We start from the raw sequence: 12,500 nt of genomic DNA, 5'->3' as shown, positions 1-12,500 counted from the left end.
TCGTCTAGCTGCAAACAAACGGGAACGTCTGGAACGGGAAGCCGGAACGAAACATATACACATACAACGGTACAAGGAAACTCATCAAGGAAACTTTTTGCCGTTCCAAGTGACAGCATAACGGAATAGCACGAGAATGGTACGCGCACACTCAATTAGTTTCAGCTGCGCAAATTCATGCGGACGAACGGCTTCTATTGAAGGAAAGAGGATCGTTTTCGTTATTATTTTTGGTTCGTTTTCCCGATCCCCAGGGGATACATATTTGAGATTTAAGGCATATCTTTTGGCGTGTAGATCGTGTGACGACCTCCTGATGTTTACTATAGTTATTGCGCTTTTTTCTTCATATGTTTTGTTTGTTTGCCAGAAACAGTCTCAACTTTCCTTTTGTCCGGTACCGACTCTCTACAGCATAATATTGTGTCTACGGCTTTGACATCTTTTCTTCTTGGATCCACTCATTCAACAGCAGCAAAAAACGTAGTAGAAATGTTAGGTTGACGGGAGGCAGGAGGAGGCAGAAGGAGCTTCTGCTAGCTTCAGATGGGTATTAGCGCGCTTCTTTGGAGGCAAACAATTAGGACAAGAACAATAATCAGTTTAAATTAAACCACTTCTTCCCTTCACACCCCCCCCCCCCCCCCCCAACTGGCGACCATAGAACGAGTTACGAATGTGTGGGCATGGCGCTGTGTGTGTTTGTATGAATGTTAATTGGTGACATGGAATTCGCGTACTCGGGATCTTGGCCAATGTTGAATCAGCTGTATGAGCTTGGATGATAATGAGCGCCGTGCGTGGTAGATAGAGAGTTGTAAAGGAATGATTTATCCGGCCTTGATCCTGGCGACTAGTAGCAGTACAGTTCTATTCTAAGCTCTGGTTATAAGCATCGGGCACTGCGGGAGTGAGTAAGGAGAGAGAAACAGTAGCTGCGAGGTACTGCGATAGAGGGAGAGAGAAAAAGAGAGAGAGAGGGAGAGAGAGAGAGAGAGAGAAAGAGAGAGATGAAGTGTTAGAGAACAGGTAGAAGAGTTGAGTAGGAAGGAATTGGATATTGCGTAAGCAAAACGGGAGTAAACGCAAAGTTCATCTGCTCGCATTGTATAGAAATCAGATAGTATAAATAACATTTACCACAGGCATCATTCGAGTAGATTCCGAGTGCACGTCCAACTGCATATAGATCACAAAAGAGAGAGACAGAGAGAGAAATTCTACATTCACACACACATACACACACACACACACACGCGCGCGCATACCCAATAAACAAACACCGGTACCGCAATCTTTTTAATCAGATGCTACGTAATGAAAAAGGGACAGGACAGAAGCACAAACAATCGCAATGATGATATCCCGTTTCATTGACGACGTATTGTTCTTGTTAAATTGTTGCTCTACTGCTTTACGATTCCACATTTCCCAGTTGCCAGCCTAAGATCAAGTGAACTAAACATGCTGCACGTAGTAGAACGGTCGGACTAGGAAGTGGCACATTGTGAATCCCAATAACAACAGACACACACGCACATACGCATTTAAGCTCTTATTTTGCTACCTATCATACTGGTTAATCAGATGGTTGTGTTTTTCATTGGCGATCGGGTATTGATCACTGATTGTGTAGTGACTAGCAGAATGAAAAAGATGCAGATTCGGATAAAGAGTCCCGTGGGAGTGGCCGTATCTTATGAGTCCTTCTAACTCTACCAACAGTTCTATTGATTCTACTTTTTCGTTGACCATCTTCAAATTATGTACGAGTGGTGCTGCTGCTACCGGGTGTTTTCCGTTAGTTCGTGTTTAGTTAGTTCTCAATGTTCAGTTGTCCGGGTTTAGCTCCTTTATAGCGCGCATCATTGTATTTGACTGTGGCCATGCATTGTTTTTGTATGATTTATAAGAAGTTGCATTTAAGCTGAAGGACAAACAGAGGAAATAATAACAAAAATGTCCAGCACATCAACACCAACACCAACGCCCGGTAACATCTAAACAATGCCAACAATAGTGTAAACGGAATCGAATACCGAGGATGACGAAATGGAAGGCTGGAACATTAGAAAACATATAGGACGTATAATTAGATTACAAAGGATCAAACTACGAAGGGGTGGTTGGTTGTGCTGCACAATAGAGATGGGATGAATTGGTTCTTCGTGGTTCTTCAATTTTTGCAATTGGTAGCGCATGTTCAATCAACATTTGGAGATCAGTTAGGGATCATCCGATCAGTAAAGAGCATTTGTGTGCTTGTGTGTGAGTGTATGTGCGTGAGTGTGTAGACGAATGTTTGGTGCTCGTCTTGTGTAGCATGTTTATTGTTTTAATGATTCGATACTTCGAAGTGGTTTTTAAAATCCCTTTTTTTAACACTAGTTTATAGCCAGCGGCCATTTTCGCTACCAGTGATCGCGTGATCACTATCCATGGTCACGAGATGTTTCGTTTGCGAGATCTGTCTTGGCTTTTACTGGTTTTGCACTTCTTCGTTGTGTGATACCACCCCAGAACAGGGTTTGGTTTGAGTGGAAAAGGCTGCAACGCAAAAACGAACGAAGCAGACGGAGACAGCTGAATGCGCTTCTTCTATTGAAACTGCTGCACCTACCACACGCCCCCTCATCCGCTGAGCGCGAGAGGGTGGATCGATGGATTGTTTGGGGCGGCAGGTGCTTGCGGGTTCGTGTGCGCTCAGTACTCGGCATGAACGGTGGCTACGCGGGGCTGAATTGCTAGTTTTGATAGCATGTGATACTCGTGTGTTTTTGCTCGTATGCGATCGATAAGACTAGATAACAATATAGAAGTTGAAATCATTATATAGGAACCACGGCCGATCGATGGGGGCAAGAAAGAGTGGAAGACACCGAAAACAAACAAAGCAAAACGGGGATCGAAGAGATGAGATCAGAAGCACGTTGAGTTGAGCGCTAGGAAAGGGATGCCGCTGGCAAACAGTTAAAAACTAAGATGGTAACGAACAATTGCAAAGTAATAAGAAGAATGAGAAGTGATTAAGAAGTAATGATGCGCTGAATGCTGAATAGAGGAGAGACATTGTTGAAAATGGGGAGGAGATCAAGACAAGAAAGACAGCAATGTGCGAAGAGCAGCGAGGAAAACAAGCTAGAGGGAAGAAAAAAAATCAAATAAATAAAACAGATGAAATAACGCAAACAAAATGCAGAAACATTGTTTTGTGAAAATCAATCTCCTGATAACCATTGACGATGTTGTTGTTTTTTTTTGGGTCTTGCGAGCGGATGATCATACAACAATCAATGACCTTGAAGTTGCTTGAAAACAATGTGCATCATGACGCTCCCCCCCACCCCCTCAAATTGGTGCTCTAATGAGAGCCATGCGGCCAATCATTGCAAGATAAGCTAAATGCGCACCGACCGTTTTTACACGGAGCGTAGGATGATCATTCAGCAACGTACATCATCGGTGCGTTCTACCGTCGTCACAAACAAGCGAGAGATTAGCATTCTAGGTACATACCGACAACAGTAAACCTGCCCAGCTGATAAGAGCTTGTTGGGTCAAGAGACAGAGAGTGAACAATGCATTATTGCTGGCGCACCGATCAGAACGTTTCCAAATGCCGAAATGGCCACGCACCAGAAAGCACCCGATGTGGAAGCACCCCCACATCGGCCACCTACCTTCACGGAGCTAAGTGAGGTCGCATCGATTGGGGTAAGTTGGAGCTAGCGATAATCATCGACCTGCTGCATGAGTGACTTCACGATCATAGCACCGCATTCGTTCCTTTTAAGAGCAACGGAAAGATATTGTTTGCAACGGATGATTGGTTTGCGCCGGCCGAATGGATGCTGAAGGATACGGATCCGGTGTTTCTGGCCGACGAGTATACGCCTTACGGCAAGTGGATGGATGGATGGGAAACGCGTCGCAAGCGGCTTCCAGGGCATGATTGGTGTTTAGTCGAGCTCGGTGCACCGACCCGGATCGCTGGACTGCTTATTGATACAGCGTTCTTCACGGGTAACTATGCACCGCGCGTCTCGGTGCAGGGTGGAACGCTGGATGGAACGATGCGCGAAATGCTGCAATCGTCGATCCCTCGTCGACTCGAAGACGACGATGGTATGATGGGGTGCGGAGCGAGTGAAGAGGAACTTGGTATGGCGAATCTGCTCGCCACGGACCAGTGGGAGGTGCTGTTGCAACGGGTTGAGTTGCAACCCGGTTACGAAGCTACTCGGAGACAATATTTCGCACTTCCGGAGTCGAAACGCACGTTGGTGGTGAATCACCTGCGCGTCAACATGTTCCCCGATGGAGGTATCGCTCGGTTGCGTGTGTTTGGGTACGTCGAACGATTGGAAAGAGACATCGCTAAGCAATCTTTCGATCTGATCGCAATGCTCAACGGTGGACGATGCACGGGCTGGTCGAACGCACACTATGGTCACCCGCGAAATCTGATAAAACCGACCGAAGGACGCAATATGGGCGATGGATGGGAAACCGCACGGAGGCTCGATCGGCCCCCGGTGTTGCGATTCGATGCGAACGGTATACTGCAAGTGCCGGGTTGCGAATGGGCCATCTTTCAGCTGGCCGCTCCCGGGTGGATCGAGCAGGTGTGCATCGATACGAAACACTTCCGTGGTAACTATCCGGATAGTGTGCGGTTGGACTATATACCAGCATCTTTTGAAGAGAATAGCGATCGATGGATTCCATTATTGGAAGCAAAAAAGCTCGGTCCTGATCGGATGCATATTTTTCTGGGAAAACAGTTGCTGGAGCAAAAGCATGCGGCTGGGAAGATCCGTGTTACCATGGCACCGGATGGAGGTATTTCGCGGGTCAGGGTTATTGGTAAGGTTGCGAGCGAGTGAACGATGGAGTGACCAATGCGCTTTTACAATTGAGGCTACTTAAAATTGTTAATCTATTGGTAATTTGTTTTTGTAAGTATGTCTTATCGCACTTAAGAAAATTAACAAATAAAAAGGGAAAGCTAAAGCGCGTTTGAAGATGGTTTGGGAATAGTGGATAGCCGATCGTTGAGCGTCTCTATCTTTCCGACATAATTATCATTTCTTCTATTAACTATTAGTCTAGGGAGATTGTTTTGAGAATCTACTCCTAAAATTGCACATGGATCTGACTAATACTTATAGGCACAGCAGATGGCTGAAAACTGATGGCGAGAATCATCAAATCCGTGTTTGCTTCTCTAGTCCCTAACCACCCGGATGTTTGAAAGATGAGGAAGAAGAAGAATGACCAAATGAAAGACGGGTTTCCTTTTTGTCCTCCGTTTATTTTCATCTCCCCGGCCAGATCGTCTACCCTGCAGAAAGCCAACTACTGACGATCGCCATCAGTAGCAGCAGTGCGCTGGTGGAAGTGCAACTCAATACCATAGCAACGCCGTCGCTACGCGCCGACTGCGCATAGCTGTCGACGATATGGATCTTCCAGCCCATGTTGGCGTGCGTGAAGCTGTTGTAGTACACCACATCCGGCCAGCTGGTGTTGGGCGTAATTTCTAACCGTGCCGGATCACCGGAATCGCAGCTCCACCGTAGTGTACGGTTAAACTTTTTGAATGTCGCAAAATTATCATCCAACCGGCGATCCTGCCCCTCGGGATGGCGTGCCAGACAGAGCGGCCCGGCCGCCGTCGGTTTCGGTCGACCCCGGCGCGTAAATTCGACGCCCGCCAGCACACGGATTTCGCTTTGTTTCGCATCCGACAACCGATCGAATCCACCGTGCGGTTCATCGGTGATCACGAGCGGATGGTAGAATTCGGGCGAGTGAGGATTGTTACCTCCCCGGACTGCGAACGAGTAGGTAAGGCCACGGCGTAACCAAAGTTCCGGCACCAGAAATCCATTGATGTACCAGGCGAGCCCATTCGAGACGTGCCCGGTGATGCCCTGGTAACCACGCTTACCACCGGCCGGTCCGAGTGTGGCCGTGAAGGACCGAACCGAGCGATCAAAGATCTGCTGCCGTTCCCACACATCCTTCAGGTTCATTTCGCGGCTCGTGAAACTGAAGCAATCGTTCACCGGTTCGCTGGTGTTGAAGTGCATCTGAACGTTCCGTTTCGGGTAGACATCGTGGTACGTTGGTTCGTTGTTCGAATCCAGCCGACCCATGGCCCATATGACGTACATCGGCCGATCGAGCAGATACTCCTTGTCTCCCGGATCGGACGATATAAGAAGCCGGCGGAAGGTGATCGTATTGATGTCGTTTTCGCGGCTGAACGTGTGCAGCTGGTAGCTATCCAAGCCACCGACCACATCATCCCGGCATACGCCCTTATTCTGACCGAGCACCTGCACACAAGGTGCGAGCGAGGTGATGTTATAATCCACGGCGAAGCCCCGGTGTCCATCGATGAACGCTACCACTACATCGGCACCCAACATCTGGCTGCGCTGATCCGATCCACTCAAACCGAACGACATATACTCGTCCAGTCGCACATTTCCTGCCAGCTGGATTGTGATTTGCGGACCAAACACTTCCCACGAGACGCGCAGGTTTTTGTGCAGTTGACGGCAATTGGGCAGCGATTCCGCGTGCGGTGTGACGCGCACCAACGACGGTGGTACATTGAGATCGTCCGAGATGAGTATCGAGCCATAGTCACGACGTGTCTCCAAATCGTACACGCTGAACCAATCGATATCGAAGATCGTCATATCGCCCGGTAGCTCGAGTGTGATCGTTTCTCGATCGTACGCCCGGATCGGATCGAGATAGCCCAGCTCATCCGGGACCTTGCTTCCCTTGGAGGAGGGCGAAGGACCTACGCCGACCCAGAAGTGGACCTGCGAACCTTTACCATCGTAGCTGAACTCGCTGATGCGAAGCGTTTTCGAATCGAGAATGTCGATCGTCTCGCTCGATACGACCGGACCACCGGCGACGGTGGACAGACTGCCGGCCCTTTGCGGTACCGGTGGTTCAAAGTCCTCCGGGATGTACACGTCGGCGAAGTTGTTCTGCGAGTTCAGATCGTACACCGCTAACCACTTGACTTCGGTGATCTTCTTGTTGTCTGGCAACCGTAGCGTAAAGTCTTTGTTGAAGTACCGTTCGAGGATGTTGGTCCTGGTGAGAGATTGACGAGAAGGCGAGATGTAAGAAACAATAAATTCAAACAAACTGGGAAACCAGCAGCACACTTACTTGCCGTACTCGTCGGGCACGATGAAACCTTGCGGTCCGGGTCGGTTGCTGGCACCGGACCAGAAGAACGTATCCACACCATTACCGTCGTAGTTGAAGCCGGTGAGCAGGAACGTGTATTCGTCGACCGCGTACACATCTCCGGATGCTTGATGGTGGTACGAATTGAATTTCCCAATGTATTTCCCCCGGTACGGACCATCTTCTGGTTTTTGGGCAGCTGTAGCAAGTGAAACGAGTAGAGAATATCAATGAATGTGCTTTTGTGTTGCTGACACCATTGCAGACGTTCTAAGACATAGATAATCTACCGAAAATAATTATAAGGGTTGAATTATGCTTAAAATCAGGAGTAAATGCCTACAGTCATAGCTTGCTAGGTAGATGCCATGCGGTCACATGATCGGTTTGGTATGATATCATTTGTTTCCCTGTAAAAATGTCTCTACAATCCGGATTTTTTTTGCAGTCACATCTCCAGAATCGCTTAACCAATCCCAATTCTATTCAAAAACGTTCCTTGTAGCCAGTAAACCATTTGTTTGGCAGAAGTTTGTAACATAGTATTACTTAGTGTATGTTTCAACCATTTTCGGAATAAACATAACTGAAATATTTTAATGTTTGAAATGGCAAATAATTTCCTATGTTGCAATGGCAAATAATTTCCTGACAAATCCTTAACTTCCACCTCTAGAGATAATCTAAAGTGGTGCGACCGTTTATGCGTTTATAAGTAGTGTTGTTCCAATTCCATGTTCCAATCACACTAATAACTTCCAATAAATAACTTCCACCGCACATGAACAAAGGCAAATTATCCTATCTAGGATCATCGATGAAGCTTCGTAGGCCATTGCTCGCTCTTTTAATGAGTCTGTGTTCTGCTTGGTTTCACGTATTGAAATTGAGGCCAAAATCATGGCAAAATCATGGATCATCCAAAGAATGAATCGCCTTTATCGGTGAAAACAGATTCTGCATCGATGATTCATTCCTCCTCTCGCACGCTCTCGGTTTCTTCGCGATGCGTGTGTGTACACGTTGGTATCAGTTGCCCCGGAGTCCATTAAACCTTTTGCGTTCACTTTGCACTTCTTTCGCTCGCTAACCGGAACCCACCGGCACACCCCACCCAACTTGCTACCACCAAGTGGTGACCAATTCGTGCCTCCCCTTCTCCCCAGCCGATCACTTTGGCTCAAGGTTGCATACCGTGGTTGGTGCGTATGAACTCACTTCCGCGACACACTCTAACTAGTCCCCCTCCCCTCCTCATTCGTCTCACCGAACTACTTTTTGCTGATCGCGATTTCCGCCTCTTCATGGCGTGGCCAGCGTTGCGCGAAAGGTTCGTCACTTGCGCTTGTTGCCCCTTATGCTGCAGCGGTGATGGCGCGGCATCGAAGTCTTTTGTTCACTTCACTCGAACTTACCGACGGTTGCTATGATCGTTGCGACTAGCGTCAGCCTGAGCAATGCTGAGACCATATCGTTCGCTTTTCGGTGGCTACTGGCGGACTTGGTGGAAGTTGGAGGGCAGAAGACGAGTTCTCGTTTCATTCTGCCAAGTGGTCGGTCTCGGCCACTCGGACACGGGGCTGCGGCGTGCTGCAAGCGTAACGATTGTGTACCAGTGGTACAAACTCTGCGCTACGGCGATGTACGCGCTTTCTCTTGGAACCCGCTCCACAGCGAATGCGCGAGAGGGCGGACGGGCGAGCGGTCGGTCGGGTACCGTGTGCCGTTAGCAGGCAGGCCAAGGGTTTAGATAAAGCTGCGGACCGTACAGACCGTACCAACCACTCGGCTCTGCATCGCCCGGTGCGTAGCGTTGCGGCTTTCTACTGTCGAGCGCACCTTTCACTGGCTATTCTCTCGCCTTTGCATGCCACCTGCCGCTGCTGCTGCCGTTGCTACCGTTTCGCAGCCAACACGACGAACAATCCGTGTAAAGAACACTTTGCTACTCTTTCTTTCTGTTCTTCTGTGCTGGAAGCCGCGGGGTTGTCGTCGCACAATTTGCAATCAAACTGTACGATCGTTTGATCGTGTGACGCGTTGTAGAAACGACAATCACTGATTCTACCGGGTTTCTACTGTGTTTCGCTTCCACTGATCACGGACGGCACTGCACACGCAGTCAACGATCAACCACCACAGAAGACTCTCACCGACGAAGGTGCGATCACACCACTACGCCTTCACGATCGATCGACGCACTGTCAGAGCAGCTGTCATCTTAAGGTTCACGCACAAACCGGCTCGATCCTTTGGGGGTGGCCGAACGGTTCAAGTTATCAAGTTTAAAATAGGATGTTTTTAAATGTTTCGCAAGAGATAATATCGTTTCAAAAGTTTTTTTCACTTCTCTTCTTTAAGGGGGGGCTTCGGTATTTTATTTTGATTCTTCGTATTTACTTTTTACAATTTTTTATGAGCTTTTATCCTTTCAAGAGTATTGTGTAAAATTTTGGGATTAATCGAAGCAAAACTGACTAAGATATGGATTTTTGAAAATCCGCCTTTCATACAAGGCTCAAAGCATATCGCGACTTTGAATCGCGATTCCCAAAACCTACGTTTTCAAAGTCGGTGCCCATCGTAGCATAAAAACTACTGGACCGATCGATTTGAAATTTTGAACACATAATCTGTACACTATTTGCCAGGTAGCCCCGTCGAGTTTTTGTTAAAATTGTTGATACTTTTTTTTTCTGATAATTCTTTTAATTATATAAAACTCGTTTTTTGAGGCAACATAGAAAAAAGTAACACTTTTTCAACTTCAAAAATCTGCCAAAAATCGAAAAATAGGAAATTTAACAAAAACTCAACGGGGCTACCTGGATAAACTTATAATCTAACCAAAAAATACCCATTTGTATGTTTCAGATGACTCAGCACGTAGCTACGATGGGCACCGCAAAAAGTACATTTTTGCAAAATTGCCTTTCTCGATTGGATGCCATGAACGTAGTTTTGATCAAATCTTCCCCAAAATAGAACCAAATATTCTTGAAAAGTTGTAGTTTAATATGACATTCACTTGTAAAAATTAAGTGGAATGGTTTCTGGACTAAAAATCGCCAAAAATAAGGCTTTTTTGAACCCGAAATAACCAAAGCCCCCCCTTAAATGTAAACTTCATTTTTTCAACCTAACGCACAAAAACGTATGGATCTGAAGATCGCATTTATTGTGGCGATCCTCTAGCATTGAGCTGCATGCGTTCAATGGTGTTTGTATTCACAACATAGTGTTGTATATGTAGCGCTACATATCGTTGGAATGATGGAAACTGATGCAACCTTCGTACCAGATTTTAAAGTTACGGTTTAAAGAAAACGGACGACTCAAAGCAAGCTTCGCGTGTTTGCCGCTAGAAATGCTGGCTTGAAATCATTGCTCGACGCTTTAAAACTGCTCGAGAGAACGGATAGTGCGCGTTCAGCGTGTGAATTTTGGCCGAGTTTCAAAATTTTATACTTTTTTACATTTTATGTTAGAACTACCGTTAAACTAATATGCAGCGATGTATGGTGCCCTATGCATAAATCTACTGATGACCGTGCTTGCCCATTTAGTTACTTAAAACTTGCGTTTGAGTTAGCGCAGTTCAAAGGGCTAAAGGTAAAGGACGAATCATTTTTTTGCGATGCCAACCTTCTATGCGATAGGACTGTGGGTGACCACCGAACAATACAGGTCAATGACCTATGCCCTAAGAATGACGCAAAAATCTTACTCCAGAATTTAAACGCCAAAGGAGCCAGAGATCTGCACTGCAATATCGTGGTCTTCATAGCCTACACGATGACAGTAACACAACAAAACTAATAGATTGAGCATCATCACAAGTGTGAATGATCTGATCGGAAGTAAATGTGTCTCAAGCACCAGCACGTAGCACCAGAGAAAAGGGCGAATATAATACTGAAATTCGGTACAAAACACGAAGCACAGCAATGTTCAATCAGTTTACAAGAGAGCTAACAGGGATGGCTCGTTATAGGCAGCAGAAAACAGTACAACCGTGCTACTGATTTTTAAAAATATATTTTAGGGCGCCATCGTAGCCGAGGGAATAGAGCTGCTTGAAAAGGATTTTCATTAAGTCATTACTGGGGTATGGAAAAGCGAGGCCATGCCGGGCAATTTCCACGCAGGCATAACATAACTCAAGAGCTGAGACCATAGAGAATTCTTTAAGTTAATCCAGGTTTTTTGTTAACTTTTAGCACACACAAGTAAAGTTTATTCACTTCTTTGGTTTTCGGTTTTATCGTAAAATAGTAGTAGTGAATTTGGAGTCTAGAAAAGAGCGTTTGCAACACCTGTTGTATCCGGTCATCTGTTGATGGTTGGATACAGCAATGATTGGAGAATCAGCGAAATCAGGAATTAACTACATTAGCATTCACGTCCACCGCGGTAGAATTATTCTCTGTTGATTTAACGTAACTGTAAACCAATACTGCATTTACCAATTCTCACACAATCACTTTCAAACATAAAATAGAGAATGCTCGGTGTATAGCCACCGGGAATAATTTCGTTAGCCGCAAAGGATAGCAGCAATGAGTAGGTTCGACTGGTGAAATTTAAGAGGGACAACATAAACCCCTTGAAGCGGCCCGCTCTGCACCATTAACTGGAAAACTGATGGTCTGCTCGAACCATGCGGTAGCATCTCTTATGTTAGCCGGTTAATTGTGTTTGCACTGCTACACCAAAGGTGCGGCCGGTTAATTGGCGGTTGATCGACCATCGATCAGTGCCAATGAACACGAGCGACTGACGCATCCTTTACACTCCACCGAATGCGCATAAATTAATTGCCAAACGCATATCCATGCTCGAATGCACCAGCTACGAACCGACGACACAAAGTCTATCTGTCTAGGACGGTAGGACAAGAATGGTCAGTAGAACGAAAGAACTCGCACCCGTTTTGAGGAGGGGGACTTATTACGCGACGGATTGGTTAGGGCTGGCCCAAGGAATGTCTGCACGTGCGACCGGGGGCCACGCGAACACCATTGTCCCCCTCCCGCAAGTGAACGCAAGGAGGTGCACGGTAAACGCACTAGCTGCAAGGTAGACCGCGTTGCGTTTTCCACGATTCTCCCACCAACCGACCGTCGGTCAGTGTGTGCTGATACGGCGATGCACCGAAATGCATTACATGCGTCAGGACCAATCAGGGTGGGGGGAAAAGGCGAGTGCAGCTCGTGAGACGAGCACTTCGCCGATTGAGGAAAAGCCGCTGGCCACCAAGTTACGTAGCATCGTTC

The 12,500-nt window shown here is 46.8% G+C and overlaps 3 protein-coding genes across 3 annotated transcripts in view; 1 reads left to right on the top strand and 2 right to left on the bottom strand.

The window, feature by feature from the left end:
- LOC125950273 (transmembrane and coiled-coil domains protein 2) overlaps positions 1 to 12,500 on the bottom strand; it is a 300,863-nt gene that overhangs the window by 54,289 nt on the left and 234,074 nt on the right. The gene's annotated exons all lie outside the window — the stretch shown is intronic.
- LOC125950294 (probable inactive allantoicase) lies at positions 3,400 to 5,031 on the top strand. Its single transcript, XM_049678158.1, has 2 exons — positions 3,400 to 3,714; positions 3,795 to 5,031. Exons 1-2 carry the CDS (start codon positions 3,625 to 3,627, stop codon positions 4,884 to 4,886), a joined length of 1,182 nt encoding a protein of 393 aa, XP_049534115.1. The 5' UTR covers positions 3,400 to 3,624; the 3' UTR covers positions 4,887 to 5,031.
- On the bottom strand, positions 5,300 to 9,360 carry LOC125950274 (protein Skeletor, isoforms B/C). The gene is made up of 3 exons (XM_049678115.1): positions 8,640 to 9,360; positions 7,204 to 7,423; positions 5,300 to 7,125 (listed from the first exon to the last, which is right to left on the bottom strand). The coding sequence occupies exons 1-3, from the start codon at positions 8,764 to 8,766 to the stop codon at positions 5,340 to 5,342; spliced, it is 2,133 nt and encodes a 710-aa protein (XP_049534072.1). The 5' UTR covers positions 8,767 to 9,360; the 3' UTR covers positions 5,300 to 5,339.

The sequence above is a fragment of the Anopheles darlingi genome, chromosome 2, assembly GCF_943734745.1.
Source record: "Anopheles darlingi chromosome 2, idAnoDarlMG_H_01, whole genome shotgun sequence".
NCBI lineage: Eukaryota > Metazoa > Arthropoda > Insecta > Diptera > Culicidae > Anopheles > Anopheles darlingi.
This window is presented reverse-complemented; position numbering and strand designations above follow the sequence as displayed.

Bases quoted from the DNA above. Each gene is read 5' to 3' on its own strand.
- LOC125950294 (XM_049678158.1), top strand. From the start codon at position 3,625: ATGGCCACGCACCAGAAAGCACCCGATGTGGAAGCACCCCCACATCGG. The intron at 3,715-3,794 runs GTAAGTTGGAGC...GTTCCTTTTAAG, and splicing joins GTGAGGTCGCATCGATTGGG to AGCAACGGAAAGATATTGTT.
- LOC125950274 (XM_049678115.1), bottom strand. From the start codon at position 8,766: ATGAAACGAGAACTCGTCTTCTGCCCTCCAACTTCCACCAAGTCCGCC. The intron at 7,424-8,639 runs GTAAGTTCGAGT...CACTTGCTACAG, and splicing joins AACGATCATAGCAACCGTCG to CTGCCCAAAAACCAGAAGAT. The intron at 7,126-7,203 runs GTAAGTGTGCTG...ATCTCTCACCAG, and splicing joins GTGCCCGACGAGTACGGCAA to GACCAACATCCTCGAACGGT.